The sequence below is a fragment of the Geotrypetes seraphini genome, chromosome 7, assembly GCF_902459505.1.
Source record: "Geotrypetes seraphini chromosome 7, aGeoSer1.1, whole genome shotgun sequence".
NCBI classification, from domain to species: domain Eukaryota; kingdom Metazoa; phylum Chordata; class Amphibia; order Gymnophiona; family Dermophiidae; genus Geotrypetes; species Geotrypetes seraphini.
The window spans coordinates 83,458,626-83,476,093 of NC_047090.1; the positions used below are offsets into that span (position 1 = coordinate 83,458,626).

At 41.6% G+C, this 17,468-nt stretch overlaps 1 protein-coding gene across 10 annotated transcripts in view; it reads right to left on the minus strand.

Moving 5' to 3' along the window:
- The window catches only part of HECTD1 (HECT domain E3 ubiquitin protein ligase 1), a 365,311-nt gene that overhangs the window by 205,901 nt on the left and 141,942 nt on the right, over positions 1 to 17,468 (minus strand). For all 10 annotated transcript variants that reach the window (XM_033952151.1, XM_033952152.1, XM_033952156.1 and 7 more), the window contains exons 19-20: positions 17,158 to 17,263; positions 5,589 to 5,723 (exon numbers count right to left, since the gene is read on the minus strand). In XM_033952151.1, the coding sequence (XP_033808042.1) occupies positions 5,589 to 5,723; positions 17,158 to 17,263 (241 nt within the window). The remainder of the gene's footprint in view (positions 1 to 5,588; positions 5,724 to 17,157; positions 17,264 to 17,468) is intronic.

Sequence of the window (17,468 nt, forward strand, 5' to 3'; positions counted from 1 at the left end):
AGTGACATGTTGGGTCAGGAACTGGTTGAGTGGAAGGTGACAGAGGGTAGAGATCAATGGAGATCGCTCTGAGCAAAGGGATGTTAACAGTGGTGTGCCTCAAGGTTCTGTTCTTTTTAACATTTTTATAAATGATATTGCTGAAGGGTTGTTGGGTAAGATTTGCCTCTTTGCGGACGATACCAAAATCTGCAATAGAGTAGACAAGCCAGATGGTGTGAATAACATGAAGAAAGACCTGGTGAAGCTTGAAGAATGGTCTTAAATTTGGCAGCTAAAATTTAATGCTAAGAAATGCAAGGTCATGCATTTGGGCTGCAAAAATCAGAGGGAACGGTAAAGTTTAGGGGTGAAGAACTTATATGCACGACAGAAGAGCGGGACTTGGGTGTGATTGTATGTGATGATCTTAAGGTGGCCAAATAGGTTGAAAAAGTGACAACATAAGCTAGAAGGATGCTAGGTTGCATAGAGAGAGGTATGGCCATTAGGAAAAAGGTATCGATGTCTCTATAAAAGACTCTGGTGAGAACTCATTTACAATATTGTGCACAATTCTGGAGGTCACATCTTCAAAAAGATATAAAAAGGATGGAGTCGGTCGGGAGGAAAGTTACTAAAATGGTATGTGGTCTTCATCATAAGGCGAATGGGGACAGACTTAAAGATCTCAATCTGTATACTTTGGAGGAAAAGTGGGAGAGGGGAGATATTATAGATGTGTTTAGATACCTATTTAATATAAATGTGCATGAGTCGAATCTCTTTCATTTGAGGAAACTCTGCAATGAGAGGGCATAGGATGAAGTTAAGAGGTGATAGGCTCTGGAGTAATCTGAGGAAATACTTTTTTACAGAAAGGGTGGTAGATGTGTGAAACAGTCTCCCAGAAGAGGTGGTGGAAACACTGACTGTGTCTGAATTCAAGAGGATTTGGGATAGGAACATGGGATATCTCAGAGAGAGAAAGAGATAATGGTTACTGTGGATGGGCAGACTAGATGGGCCATTTAGCCTTTATCTGCCATCATGTTTCTATGACCATCCAGCACAGATTTAGCATGATATAGGGGTATCATAGCCTAAGGGGTCCATCCCAAATGATTTCTTGCAAAATCAGTGTTTTGAAGCAGATGAAGGCTTTTAAACAAAAATCAGAAAATCCAAGTTGGGTGCCGCAGCAGTGGGATCACCTAAAAACGATCTAGGAAAACAAACAAAAGGTCAAATAATTCTGGGAAAGGGTTTTTAGAGGTGGAAGATCCCTAAATTCAGCCCCAGAAATGCTTGAAACAATAGCCTACACTCACATTCTGTCTGTGTTGGCGCCAGCCTGCTTCAGCAGTCACAGGATCTGAAATGTGGAGAAGACACTGCCTCAGCCAGCCAAATCAATCCACACACTGCGATCTTCGGGTTGCCAGTTGGACCACTGAGACTTCAATCCCCACAAAACCATGCAACAAGTGGGGAGTAAAACGCAGCCAGCACCCGACAAAGCCCGACTGGACCATCATGGGGCCAAACAGCCTACATTCAAGCACCTAATAAATCAGGTTGCGAGCCAGCTACCAGAGAACGGACCCCAAGCTGTAAAAACGTGTGACTGTAGGCTGGCCAGATAGGTACTCCGAGGGTTTCTCTGCTTGCTGCACACTTCTTTCCCAGAGTTTGCGTCCTCTCCCAGGCAGAGCTGTCCCAGGGCCACTGGGAACCTCTTGAGCATTGAAAAAAAAAACCTTCACGATTCCGAAAAAAAAGAACAAAATCATCAGAGCAGATCCGACCACCACCTTTTCAACTTACTTTCAGAAGGAAAAACTGAAGGGGGCACTGCAGGCACTGAAGGAGGTGGTGTAGTTGAAGAATGTAAATATCATCCTTCTGCAACACAACTTGTAAGAAGGGGATATTACATTATATTCAGGACTGCTAGACACATTGTACCAGAACTGCATCTTTCAATTAAACATGCCCACATAGGGTGCTTGACCCCTTCACATGGCAGGATTAATTCTTCAAGGGCCCCTAGGCACACAAGTACACTGGGCCCCTCTGGCCTTGCCCCACCCCCTGCCACCTGTTTTCTTATTTACTTTATTTCCACTTGCATTTTTTTTCTTCTTCTTCTTCTTTTTTTTTTTTTTTTTAATTCAAAACAAAGATTAGTATACCAGTGAACAGTTTTTCTTCTATGCAATCCATAAACATCTCTGAACAAATCTCCCTTCCTTCCCTTCCCACCTACTTACCCAGGACTTTAACTCTGAACCCTTTCCATACGTATATAAAAGTGTTCAAATATATTGTAAAGCAGTCCGAAATCTGAAATATAAGTCTATATTAATAACCAAGTTTACAACGCCTCTCAACTGCCTCACTCTATGTCGACCAACTGTAACCCATATGTATGTATAAACAACCAAATCTGTAACTCCTCTAGTACGTTCCACTCCACGTATGTTAATTTGTAACGAAACAACAAGTCAAGCAGTCCACCAAAGAATCCAACATGAAACAAAAGAAGATTGGCAGACAATAAGGAGATTCAAATCAGGTTTATTCAAGTTGCTCCCAAGAACCATGACTGATGTATTTCGCGAAACAAGGCTAGTCAACGCTAACAGAAAACCATGTCTTTCATGCACACAGAACACAGATACCCAGTATGGAATAAGCAATCACAAACTAAAAATAGAAATATGTAGATAAAGATTAAATTGAACTAACAAAAAGCCAAACTGCATACAGTGAAATACCACAGAAACAATGACGCATAGCCCCCTAATACTCTGCAAAATATAAATATAGCAGATGTAAATTTGAAGAAACTGACACATTTTGATCACTACTGAAATAAAATAATTTTTCCTACCATTGTCTGGTGATTTCATGAGTCTCTGGTTTCATTTCCTTCTGACTGTGCATCCAATCTTTCTTTCTTTGTTCCTTTCTTTCTTCCTCCTGCATGCTTCCACTCCTCCAGACCTCATTCCATTCCCCAACCAATATCTCTCTCTGTCCCTCCATGAGTCCAACTTTTTCTTCCTCTCTCCCTGTCCCCCCTCCTTTTTTCCCTCTTCCTGCCCCGCCCCTTTTTTTCTTTCAGTCTTTCTCTCTCCCTGCCCCGTCCCTTTCTTTCAGTCTTTCTTTCTTTCTCCCTGACCCATCCCTTTCATTCACTCTCTCTGCCCCCTGCTGCCACTGCTGCTGATGCGGCTGGTCCACAAGCCTTCCCCAACGTCAATTCTAATATCGGAAAGGAAGCTCCATGCCAGCCAATCGCTGCCTGGCTGGCCCGGAACTTCCTCGCCGGCGTCAGAATTGACGTCGGGGGGGAGGGGAGAAGGCTTGTGGGCCCGTTGCATCGGAGAAGCAGGGAGAAAGCAGACGACCTCATGGCCCAAAACAGAAGGCAAGGACCCAGGGCAGCTGCTCTCCTTGCTCCCCCCTAACGCCGGCCCTGCCTGCCAATACAGACAAGAATGGAGGAAGGAAAACTGCTGAATTTCTTGGGGGAAGATGAGGAGCTCTGGCAAGCAGAGGAGGGAAAGCTGGACAGTATGGGGGAGGAGGCAAGGCAAGAGATCGCTTCTCCCCTGCAGCCAAAATTTTCCTTTTCAGATGGGCCCCGACATGGCAGTAGTTCTCAGAAGCTGCCGGCGGTTGCCCCAAAGTTTTCCCTCTGCCGCAACTTCCCGTTTCCGACAGGGCAGATTGCGGCAGAGGGAAAGCTTTGGGGTGGCCGCCAGCAGCTTGTGAGAACAGCTGCCGTGTCGAGGCCCCTCTGAAAAGGAAACTTTAGGTGTTTAATAAAGAAGTTTGAACTGTGGGGCCCCTTGGATATGTTGGGCCCAGGGCAGCTGCCCTGTTTGCTCCCCCCTAAGACCAGCCCTAGAGCCCCCCTGACAATTCCAGGCCCCAGGCACGTGCCTCCTGGGCCTACCCTTTAATCCGGCCCTGACCCTTCAGCTTAACCATTCAGGTCTTTATCTGCCGTCATCTACTATGTTAACCTGAAGGCCTGAATCCTATCTCTGCACTGCTCTGTGCCTGCTTTAGCATAAAAATCTTGTGAACAGTAATACAAACTCAAGGGACCACCTCCCCTGAGCCCAGCTGTAACTTCAAAAGCTTGCAACATAGCTGTAGTTGCAGGCATCTTGTTGCAGACATCCTCACACCCCACTCCACTCCCAAGATTCCCTCCAGGGTCAGCACAGGGAAAGGAGCTGCCAAGCTTTCATTTGCACCACTGGAGAACAAAATGGCAGTTTGTCATGCTTTATTGTCATCTTCACCTGGCCACAAGCTGAGAAACTAACCCTAGCTCCCTGGGGTTCCAAAGCCACTGTCCCCCCCCCAACTGTGAAGTGCAGCGGGTATGCTGCTCAAACTTCTTCACTGTTATGACACTCCTCACATCAATAAACTGTTTAACTTGCTCTTAAGGTGCCTCCATTAAGCTGAGCCTGTCAAGCCCAATCACCTAGTCACTTTACTTTCGTTGTTTGCAATGAATCTTAAAAACCACTTGCACTCCCATTGCTCTTGGGATAGATAGAAGCCTACCGAGGCTGCTGTGGCTCATAACCACACCACTCCTAGAGTCCACTTGCAGCCACGCAATGCAGGAAGGAAGACAACAAGGCACCAAGTGGTTAAAAATTCCTTCCCGCTGTGAAGCTCTTGGCACTCTGATAATACGAAGATTGGTATGTGAGGGAGGGAGTCAATGAGGAAGTAGGCTCGGAGGGAGCAGGCTGCCATGGAGCATGAAGGCCAATCTAAGAGATACACTTGGTGCCTTTTATGCTGATGTTCCATTTTTCGATACATTTTAATCTGCAATATACACTGTTTTGAAATAAGATTGTAGACTCCTGACGCAGGCCGCCTGGACTGAAACACGTGCGTGCTGAGTCATTATATCAATAAAGCAGAGTGTTTTTATCACTAAGTACACCTGTGTCTCTGGACATCTCCACTATTTGTCTGTTGTTAACCTGTGGAGGTGATTCTTCTGGTTTCGTTTGCAGATGAAAAGGCATGTACAGTTATGAAGTAATAGATTAAATTTCAAAAATATACTGAAACATGCAAACAATTCATTATTTTGAAGCATTTTCCGTTACCTAATTGTTTATATATTTGAGTGAAATGGTTTCATGTTCCCCTTATATATACTGATTTTGCCAACATTTGCTTATTTCTGATCAGAGGAAGAAGGGGGTACCTTCAAAAGCCAATCAAACTACATTAAGTTAATCCAATAAAAAAGGTGGTATTATTTTACCTTTATGGGTTTTTTTTAAATTTCTACATATTACCTTTATATATTTGGAATTGCAAGAATCAAGCCTCTGAAATATCCTGCAACAGAAAACCTCTGCCTCCCTAAAATCCTCATCAAAATATGAATGCTAAATCATGTTCCTTACTAGCTAGATATTTCCTTATGTTATATTAAAAAAAATTAGAAAGCATAAAAATATGTACCTTAAAAAGTGCACAAAAAAGGAATTATGCTGATATGCAACAAGTGGTGATCAACAAGCAAGCAGTGAGATATCCTCCAAATCTCTTACCATTTTAAGGAGATATTGCTCTAATGATTCAACTGTTGCTAAGGGCTCCATTTTTAACATTCTGCCTGTTCGATCGATTAGTGATGTCTCCCCAGAGGCACGTTCCAACCGAAACCTTAGCCTTCTTGTTAGTATCTAGAGAAGGAAAAAAAAAAAGAAAGCTAGCTAAGTGAGCATGGTACCAAACACATTTTCATTAAGGGGGTAAATATACATACTTCTGCTAATGTAGATACTACTAAATTTTCAAAAGAAAAGCACAAAATTAATCCAGGGAATTTGCATTCACACCTGATTTTGGTATACAAAAGTTTTCTGGACTAAATTAAGAACATGTAGGCATAGCAATAAAAGTATGTGCATAAATATAAACTCTTTCCCCCACCACCAGGAACATCTTTATTCAATTCATTAAAAGTTACATGTATAACTTTACATCCATATCTTATTTCCAGTCCAATCCTTTAGTTTTTATACCGGGTGATCCTCTTAAAAAGAAGCTTGACTCGATTTACATAAATAATAATGAAGTACAATCCTAAATATTCTAGTAGAACTATTTATACAATGTTTTTGAAAAAGTATTGTTTTTAGAGATTTTTAAAAGAATAAAGAGAAGAAATCGATTTGATCTCTACAGGAAGCTCATTACAGACTGAAGTGAAGGTGTATATAAAGGGGAGGGGGATATGGTATAGACGGGTAGAGGTGGAAGATGATATCTTTCTTCTCAGGGGACCCTCGACCACAAGAGGACATCCGCTCAAGCTCAGGGGAGGGAAGTTCCGTGGAGACACCAGGAAATACTTCTTCACGGAGAGAGTGATTGAGCATTGGAACGAGCTTCCAGTGCAGATGGTCGAGGCACGCAGCATCTCAGACTTCAAGAACAAATGGGATACCTATGTGGGATCCCTACGAGGTCATGCCAAGGGATAGGGTCACTAGGACTGAATGAGCGGGTCAGTAGAGTGACAGTATAATTACAATTATTCTTTAGGGGGTCAGTAGATTTAAGAGGGTGGGTAAATAGTGTGGGCAGACTTGATGGGCTATGGCCCTTATCTGCCGTCATCTTTCTATGTTTCTATGTTTCTATTTATTTTTCAACAGTGTCTTTTTAACTCAATACATTTGCTCCAATGTTTTTCCAGACCTTTCATGCCTTCAGCAAAATACAAAATATCTAAACTGGAAAAAATAGCTATTTACGGCATTTATGACCACAAAATCTGAAGAATTCTTCCCAGACAGCTATTTTTTCAGGTTCGGAAACAGAAAAGTTGCAAGGGGCCAAATTCGCAGAGTACGGTGGATGGGGAATTCATTTAAACCGCAATTCATGCAATTTCACCATCGCAATTGTTGATGTGTGAGCTAGGGTACTGCTCTGGTTGAAGGGAACTTTCTTCTTGGCCAAATGAGGGCTTTTTTCTTTATTTTGGCACTTAGACATTGTAAGCCAGCACAGTATTCACCATTAATGGTTTTACCCTTTTCCAGATAGTCAGTAAAAATTATCTCATGGAAATCCTAGAAGACGGTCGCCATCACATTCCCAGCTGACAGAACAGTTTTCACTATTTTCGGAGTCAGTTCATCTCTTGTAATCCATTGTTTAGATTGTTGTTTTGTCTTGTGAGTATAGTGATGAACTCAAAGTCACAAAAAGTCATTCTCATTGTGCTTAAAAAGCTCGAAACATTTTTTCAAAATGTCCAAACTCATGTTTGGTCGACAGTTGGCAAACGTGGCACCATTGCGCACTCAACTTTCTCATGCCTAAATATTCATGTAGGATGGTGTGTACACGTTCTGATGAAATGCCAGCAGCCTCTATCATCTCATTTAGGGTCAATTGGTGATCTTCCATCACATTCAGTGAACTTCAACCATTTTGTCATTTATTGTTTTTGGACGTCAACAATGCTTGTCCAGCCACGTTTAAACTCAGCAGCCCAAGGAGATGTATCATCATACACTGCATCTAACTCAGATTTAATTTTGATAGGCAATTTTCCCTTCAAATAAAGGAATTTTATTATGGTGCAATACTGAATGTTGTCTTTTTTTTTTTTACACAAAGTGGAGCAGCTTTTCACTTCAAAAGGCTGACAAGACTGACTTGAAAATCTAGCCAGATGTTTGTCAACACCATCTGCTGAATAGCTATAGAATTATGATGCTAATTTTGCTCTTTCTTGGTCAGACTGGAAACTTTTCAATTGAGTCGCATATGCGGTAATACAGGTCAAAACTCAAATCTTTAAGAGCTTCAAACAGTATTCAAATAAATGTACAAGAGTCACTGAAAAGTTTCTGACCCTGAACACCGATGCTAGTAGCACTCCGAGAGCTCTGCCTAACACCCCTAGGCACCTGAGAGTCAGAACTTTCCCCACAGGCAAGAAGGCCACCAATCAGAAGACAGATTCCATTGACCAAGGGCCAATAAACATGCCCCCCCTCCATGACAGGATTCAAGATCCAACTGGTCCCAAACACCATGAACTCCACTGAAGCCAGGCAGGCAAGGATAAGACCCCAGCCCAAAAGAAAGTAAATGACAGTTGCTGCAGTCAGCCAAGACATCAACACACCACCACTAGGAAGAAGGGCATCTCGTGGTGCACAACTTCAAGGACCATCAAGGAATACTCCATCCCAGAAGGCCTGACAAAATTTGTCCCCATCCCCACCAACTCTGAACTCATACGCACAAGCCTCAAATAAGTTATGATTTTATATTGACAATATTTAAGTATAAAAAGAAACAATATTCTTGTATAATGTCATTTTATAAATCGCAAATACAGAATGAGCAACAAAATCCATGTCTCCCCCAACTCACAAATACTATGAATTGTAGTTTCTGAGATGGCAGAAGTTGGGATTTGGGAAAATTGATTTCAGCCAGTCGTCCAGGCAAGGAAAGACTTGAAGGCCCCGAGACTGTAATACAGCTGTCACTACCACCAGTCGACCAAGAGTCAATGGTTCGGGAACCAGTATACCCATAGGATACCGTGCAGGAAGATAGCGGGGAATCCTCACCGGATCATAGGAAAGACAGAAATCCTGATGGATTGAAAGGGACACAAAAGGGAAGAAATTGTAAGAAAGTAACAGGCCGCAAACTCAAGTGTATGTACATGGACGCAAGCAGCCTAAGGAATAAGATGGGGAAAGCTATGGCACAAAAAGATAACTTTGACATCATCGGCGTCACGGAAACATGGTGGAATGAGGAAAACACCTGGGACACTCTGCTACCAGGATACAAACTATACCGCAGAGACAGAGTAGGTCAAAAAGGTGGGGGTATTGCCCTATATATCAAAGAGGGAATCGAGTCTAACGGAGAGAATATGTCAGAAACGAAAAATAATGTAGAGTTTCTATGGGCCAAAATTCCAGGAACAAATAGAATGGAAACGAAGATCAGCATCTATTACCCCAGGGCAGTCCAAAGAAATTGATGGAGAAATGACAGATGAGATTAAACACAACTGCAAGGGAGGCAACGCAGTTATCATGGATGATTTCAATTATCCGGGGATAGACTGGAACCTAGGCACCTCCGGCTGCGGTAGGGAATCCAAGTTTCTGGATGCTGTAGGCGACTGCTTCTTGGAACAACTTGTCAAGGAAAATACGAGAGGAAATGCAATTTTGGACTTAATTCTAAATAGACTACGAGGACCGGCGCAAGGTGTAGAAGTAGAAGGGACGCTGGGAAGCAGTGATCACACTATGATCCGCTTCAACCTGGACACAGGGATAAAACATCAACCCAGAACGACAGCCATGGCACTGAACTTCCAAAAAGGGAATTACGAAGGGATGAGACTCATGGTGGGGAAGAAGATAAGCACTATAAAAACGCTAGAGCAAGCATGATCCCTTTTTAAGGACTCAGGCACCGAGGCACCAAATCTCTATATACTGCATATCAACAAGGGATCCAAGAGGAAAAAGAACAAGGAACCAGCGTGGCTCACTGTAGCGATGAAGGAAGCGATCAGAGACAAGAAGACTTTGTTTAAGGAATGGAAAAAGTAAAAAATGGACAAAAACTGGAAAAAGCACAAACATCAAAGCAGGTGCCATAAGGTGGTAAGAGGGGCCAAAAGAGACTACGAGGAAAAAATAGCCAAGGAAGCAAAAAAATTTCAAGCTGTTCTTTCGATAAATTAAGGGGAAATGACCCGCGAAGGAAGCAGTGGGACTGTTGGATGACCATGGAATAAAGGGAGTGCTAAAGAAGGCCAAAGCCTTCACCAACAAACTAAACTCATTTTTTTTGCATCTGTATTTACTGAAGAGGATATACACAATATACCGGAAGCCGACAGGTTATACGTAGGAAACAAAAACGGGAAAGTGACAGGGTTGATGGTCAGTCTAGAAGAGGTATACAGGTAGATTGATAAGCTTAAAAATGATAACTCAATGGAACCGGATGGCATCCATTCGAGGGTAATCAAGAAACTGAAAGGGGATATAGCAGAACTGCTTCAACTAATAGCCAATCTATCAATCAAATTGGGAAGGATTCCAGAAGACTGGAAAGTGGTGAATGTTACGCCGATCTTCAAGAAAGGTTCGAGGGGAGATCCGGGAAACTACAGATCGGTGAGTCTGACCTCAGTATCGGGAAAGATGGTAGAGGCGCTGATAAAGGACCGCATCATTGATCACTTTGATGGATACAATCTGATGAGGACCAGCCAACACGGCTTCAGCAAGGGAATATCTTGCTTGACGAACTTGCTGCACTTCTTCAAGGGAGTAAACAGGCAGCTAGACAAGGGCGACCCAGTCAACATTGTATATCTGGATTTTCAGAAGGCGTTCAACAAGGTCCCGCATGAACAACTACTCATGTGGATAAACACTGTTTGGTGGATAGGAAACAGAGAATGGGAGTAAATGGACAATACTCGGACAGGAAAAGCGTCACGAGTGGAGTGCCACAGGGTTTGGTGCTTGGACACAGGCTCTTCAACATATTTATAAATTGGTACGACAAGCAAGGTGATTAAATTTGCAGACGATACAAAATTATTCAGAGTAGTGAAGACACAGAAGGATTGCGAAGACCTGCAACGTGACAAACACACTCGTGAAATGGGCCGCAACATGGCAAATGAGGTTTAATGTGGATAAGTGTAAGGTGATATATGTAGGTAACAAAAATCTTATACATGAATACAGGATGTCTGATGCGGTACTCGGAGAGACCCCCCCAGGAAAGAGACTTGGGAATACTGGTCGACAAGTCAATGAAGCTGTCCGCGCAATGTGCGGCAGCTGTGAAAAGGGCAAACAGAATGCTAGGAATGATAAAGAAGGGGATCACAAACAGATCGGAGAAGGTTATCATGCCGCTGTACGCCCTCACCTGGAATACTGCGTCCAGCACTGGTCGCTGTACATGAAGGAGGACACAGTACTAGTCGAAAGGGTCCACAGAAGAGAGACTAAAATGGTTAAGGGGCTGGAGGAGTTGCCGTACAGTGAGAGATTAGAGAACTGGGCCTCTTCTCCCTTGAAAAGAGGAGACTAAGAGGGGACATGATCGAAACACTCAAGATAATGAAGTGAATAGATAAAGACAGGTTGTTCACCCTCTCCCAAGGTAGAGAGAACGAGAGGGCACACTCTAAAGTTAAAAGGGGACAGATTCCGTACAAACGTAAGGAAGTTCTTCTTCACCCAGAGAGTGGTAGAAAATTGGAACGCTCTTCCAGAGGCTGTTATAGGGGAAAACACCCTCCAAGGATTCAAGACGTTCTGCTGAACCAGAACGTACACAGGTAAGGCTAGTCTCAGTTAGGGCACTGGTCTTTGACCTAAGGGCCACCGCATGAGCGGACTGCTGGGCATGATGGACCACTCATCTGACCCAGCAGCTGCAATTCTTATGTTCTTAATGGTAATCGCAGAAGTTCCTTGGGAGGCTCATCATAGTCCAATGCCTCCAAATATTCAGCACTATGAGCAGAATCGGCTTCTAATTTGACCGGAAGCTGTTTGCCCAATTGACGAATGAACTTTATGAAAGAAAATCTTTCTGTTGGAGACATAGCTCTGTGAGCAAACTATTAAGGAGACTTTTCAGAAGTAGTGTCATAAGCCTTTGTAGTAGACTCAAGGACATCATACGCTGAGTCAGACTGTAAGTCCGAGTCAAGAGTCTTTTGGTGAAGTCTTGAAACTTCTAGGAAGTTAAAGGGACTTTAACTTTTGCACTGTCCATACCGGGCTCTGTGGATGACGTCACTCATCTGTGAGCATATGCTACCTGCTTGTCCTGGGATAACAACTGTGATTTTTGGGCCAAAACAATGGCTCAAAAATGAGGGTCTCAGTTTATATTAAGTGTCCTCTGGTCTGCGCCCCCCTCCTGGACTTGCTGCAGGCTTACGGGCCTCCCATGGGCATGCCTGAAGCCCTGGTGGTCCAGTGAACTGGAACAGGAGTGATCATCCCGTGTCCTGTCCTGGCTGACTAAACCACCCCACCTCCCTCCTGCCTCCTTGACCCCTGTAGACCTTACCTTTAAAGCCCTGGTGGTGTAGCAGTGAAGCGAGGCAGAAGCGATCTTCCTACATTCCTGCCCTGTGAGAGCAATGATCAAAAATGCCTGCTGTAAGCTCCTGTTGCAGTGTCGCAAGACTGCAGGAACTCACAAGCATTTTTCATTGTGGCTCTCACAGGGCAGGAGCATAAGAAGATTGCTTCAGCCCCATTTAAATTGCTAGACCACCAGGGCTTTAAAGGTAAGGTCTACCGGGGTCAGGAAGATGGTATGCACTACATATAAATATGAAACAGTTACTACTGAATAGTTAAAATGTTTTCATTACCTTCCTGTCAGCGGCTCGACTGAAAATAGGAGGAGGAATATGAAGCACTCTTAGATCAGATTGTTACATCTCCTGTCTCAGCCAATATAATTGTTAGTTTTTTATTTCTACTTTCTTTGTTATATTCTCGCTGATTCTACATTTTGGATCTATATTGAGGACTTGAGTTACAGTTAAGATATATTGGGTTATTAGATTATAATTTGATCTGTAATTTATTTCTTGTTTAACTTTATCTTTCTGTACAAGTGGATACTTGATATGTTATTGAAAAATGATAAATAAAATTTAAAAAAAAATGTTTTCATTGAATCTGGAGGGCTATGGGAAAAGGTATCACTATATTGTAGACTTGCTCAATCTGGTATGCTTACAATTTGAATCAATTATTGCCTACTGCTTATCTTAATATAGACTGTACAATATATGAACAATTTTGCTGTCTTAGGAGGTTGGTTGTTAAATTATAACTATGCCTTGTTCTGTTACAAAAAGTATAATTATGCTTATTAAAATATCTTTACCTTTCCTAAATCCAAAGGACAACAGATCACAAAATTAATACAATCACTAAAAGACAGTATAATACACAATTAGAACAGGGCAGGAAACTTAGAAATAGGAAAAGTTAATTACAGAAAGAGCAATAATGGAGAATGTCAGTACCATATACATTAAAAAAGCAAAGCAGAACATTCACAAATTAGAACTAAGATGCTCATAGTGTTAAGACAATAGAAATAAACATCTTAAAGAGCAGAGGGGATGTGTGCAGCTGGGACATATCGACAGATGAATAAAATAGTGAACCACCTTAATAGCTCAAAACAGTTCTGTATTAACTAGCTCAACACAGTCAAGCACAATAACATCAAAAAAAGTTTCTAAAAACTATCCCTACCAGATAACCTGCAAAACAGACCTCCTGCGATCCATGAAGATCACAGACAACCTTGTCTGCAGCAATCCATTTCATAGTCCTTACCTAATGGATCCAAAGCACACCAATATGACGGATTTTAAATTTCAACCATTAAGTCTTAGATGCTTAGAAGGAAGAATGAAGAGAAGAAACGCATTACATTACATTAGGGATTTCTATTCCGCCATTACCTTGCAGTTCAAGGCGGATTACAAAAGAATTATCCAAGATGTATTACAACAAGAACTTATAAAAAAAAGAAAAAAATTGGTCATTTTCAAAAAGAGTAAGAAAATGGGTAAGGTTATTTGTTTGGGGTAGTTGGCTTTAGTGAGAGGTGGAGTTTGAGACTTGCGGTATTATTTCTTTTTTCAGAGTTTTCTTGAAGAGTATGGTCTTTATTTCTTTTCTAAAAGTCTTGTAGTCGAGGGATGCCGTCAGTAGATTGGCGATTTGGTTGTCTAGTTTGGCTGCTTGAGTGGCCAGGAGGCCATCATATAGTTTTTTCCGTTTGACCTCCTTAATTGGGGGGTATGAGAATGGGGTGTGAGTTTTCCTATGTCTGGTTGCGGTGTTGTGGATGAGGCGGTTATTCAGGTAGTTTGGACTGTCTCCTTATAAAGTCTTAAATAGTAGGCAGTAGAATTTAAATTGTATTCTTGCTGGATTCGGAAGCCAGTGCGATTGGAGATATGCTTCTGTAATGTGATCATGTTTCTTTAATGAGTAGATGAGTCTTAGTGCTGTGTTTTGGATAGTTTGTAGTTGTTTTGTTATGGTTGTAGGGCATGGGAGGTAGAGGATATTACAGTAGTCAAGTAGGTCTGGTATTAAGGACTGAACTATGAGCTGGAATTGAGTTTTCTCAAAGAATTTCCGAACTTGTCTTAAGTTTCTCATGACTAAGAATGACTTTTGTATTGTTTTATTGATTTGCGGTTGCATGGTGCATCATCTGTCGATAGTTATTCCTAGCAGTTTTAGGGTGGTTTGTATGGAGTAGTTGATTGTGTTGATTTCAATGTTGGTTATGGTTGGTATTTTGTTGTTTTCTAGGAGGATGAATTTCGTTTTATCTGGGTTCAATTTCAGTTTGTGATCTTTCATCCAGGTTGCTATTGATTTTAGTGTTTGGTATATTGTGTTCGTCATGGAGAGTTCAGGTTGATCGAAGGGTATGAGAATGGTAATGTCATCGGCATAGCTGTAGGAGGTTATGCCTTGTTTGTCCAGGTGAGAGCTGAGGGAGGCTGTATAGAGATTGAAGAGAGTCGGGGATAGAGGGGATCCTTGGGGAACTCCGCAGGGGTTTGACCAAGGTTCAGATTTTTGTTTGTCTGATTTTACTCTATAGGTTCTTGATTTAAGGAATCCTTCAAACCATGTGTATACTTTATCTGTGATACCTATTGTATCCAGGATTTGTAGTAGAATGGTATGGTCCACCAAGTCGAATGCAGCGGTAAGGTCTGATTGTATGAGCATCATTTTTTTCCTGTGCTGAGATGTTGCCTGGCTGTGTCCAAGAGAGATCCTAGTAGTGTCTCAGTACTGAAGTTGTTTCTGAAGCCGGATTGTGTGGGATGGAGTATGTTATGGTTTTCTAGGTAATTGGAGAGGAATTTGGCAACTAGTCCTTCTATTATTTTGACGCAGAGTGGAATAGAGGCAATGGGTCTGTAGTTGGCTGTTTGGTCTATCGGTTCTTTGGGGTCTTTGAGGATCGGGGTGATGATGATTTTGCTGAGGTTGGTAGGGTAGTGGCAGTTTATTAGCGAAATTTGTATCCAGTTTAGAAGAAGAGCACGGAATTTTGTGCTGGATGTTTTTAGGAGATATGGTGGACAGTTGTTGAAGTCACAGGATGCATGGCTGTATTTTTTGTAGTATTTGTTGAATTCAGGCCATTGTATGTTGGGGCATTGAGACCATATTCTATCTGCTGCAGTAGAATCTCTATCTATGGGGAGAATTGTGAATTCGTTAGGATGGGTAGAGGTGTCATTGAGGGTAGTTCTTGCATTGGTAATTTTATTTTGGAAGTGTTCTGCTAATAGAGTGGCTGAGGGGGGGTAGTATTGTTAGTGGTCAGGTAGGGTTTGGTGTCTGTTAGGGTTTTTAGAATTTGGAATAGTTTTTTGGTGTCTTGGGTTTCAGTGCCTATTAGGTTGGTGTAGTGTGCTTTTCTCTTGTCCTTTAATTGTGATTTGTATTGTTTGTTGATTTTTTTCCAGGCGGATTTTGTATGATCCGAGTTCGATTTTCTCCATTTTCTCTCTAATCGTCTACATTGTCTTTTGAGTTGTAGCAGTTCAGAGTCGAACCATTTATCTGATCTCCTGCTGGGTCTGGATTTGGTTTGCAGTGGAGCTAAATCATCAAGGGTGTTGGAGCAAAGTTTTTCTCAATGTAAGATGAAGTCCTCGGGGTTGTTTTCTAGAATAGTTTCATCTATTTTAGACCAGAATATGGAGGGTTCGATGTGTTTGCGTGAGGTGTATGTTACTTTATTGAGTTTTGTTATAGTTTTTTTGTTGTTTTTGGTCCAGTTGATGTTGAAAGTGTAGGTGTAGTGGTCTGACCAGATGGATCTGGACCATGTTCCGTTAGATGTATGAATTTCTGTTAAGGATGGTTGGTGGGTCATGAAGGCTACAATATCAAGTTGGTGGCCTTTTTCATGAGTTGTTGGTGGATTTAGCATTTGGAAGGATAAGGCTGTGAGAAATGAGAGAAAGTTGTCTACTTGTTTGGATGATTGATCATCTAGGTATAGATTTAGGTCTCCTAGGAGTAGGTTGTAATTTTTTATTCATTTTAATCATTTTAAATTGATCACTCCCAAATCCAGTCCTCAAGAAAAATTCAACAAGCCTGGTTTAGTCCTCAAGAAAAATTCAACAAGCCTGGTTTTCAAGCTAATCAAAATATTGAAAATATTCTAGCACTTAGCCCTAAAGTGTACAAATATCTCATGAATAATTAGGAGTGGAGGAGTGATGCAATGGGGTACAGGACCAGGAAAACAAGAATTCAAATCCAACTGCTCTTTGTGACTTGGGACATAATTGAACTCCCCCTTAACCCAAGTAAAAAAAAAATTAGATTGTACAGTGTCTGGGGAGAAGGAAACATCTTTTACACCTGAATGTAACTCACCTTGAGCTTCACCTTGCGCTTTTATTTCAAAGGTGTGTGCTAAACCCAGGGAGTATGTATATCCTGACAACTAGATCTATTGGTATTTCTAGAAGAATGGGTTTAGAAATCACAATTTCAAATCATTTTGTGCAGAATATTGGAGCAGAAGCAGTATTGACTTCCAGTCAATGCTAAGTAAAGTAACAGCAAGACTTGCTGGCACCTTCATCTGCAGTCTTGCTTTCCCCTTTTCCTCTTCTCCCTACACCCATTTACTTAACCAAGTAAAATTTTTCTCAGAAACTGAAGGAACAGGCATACCTATAGACCCCAAAGCACTGCCATTTTACAATCCAAAGCAGTAAACTATACACATATACACATATGTATGCACACAACACATGCATCATGCACATTCCCCTCTAGGTTTACTTTTTTTTTTTTTTTTGCAATGCTAACTATTCCATTACAAAGAACAGGGCTTGGAACTAAAACCCAAAATTCTAATACAACAAAAATTTCAAAGATAAGATCTGTAATACCAAAAATGAATAACTAATATTAGAAAAGAAAATCAACATATTCAACACAACAAATGCAGCTTTTATTGATTATAACAGCAAGACACATTTACCTGCAGATTGTAAGTGGAACCTGGTGTATCATACAAGTGAAGAGGAAGGCGCTCTATAGATTCCAACACTGCAATCAACTTGCGAACCAGTGCTACTGCTGGACGACTGTAAAAGAAACCAGTTAAATATTATAAAATATATAGCCTCATGAAATTTTGCTTTTCTTTTGAGGTAGGAGCTACATAATGATTCTGTAGTAGACTGTCCTCTGAAGGCATGCCTGATTTAGTATTTCCTGGCTTGGCAAAGGAATTTGCAGTAGCTTTTTATTTGAGCCATGACTGGGATATAGATATACTGTGCCAAGTCT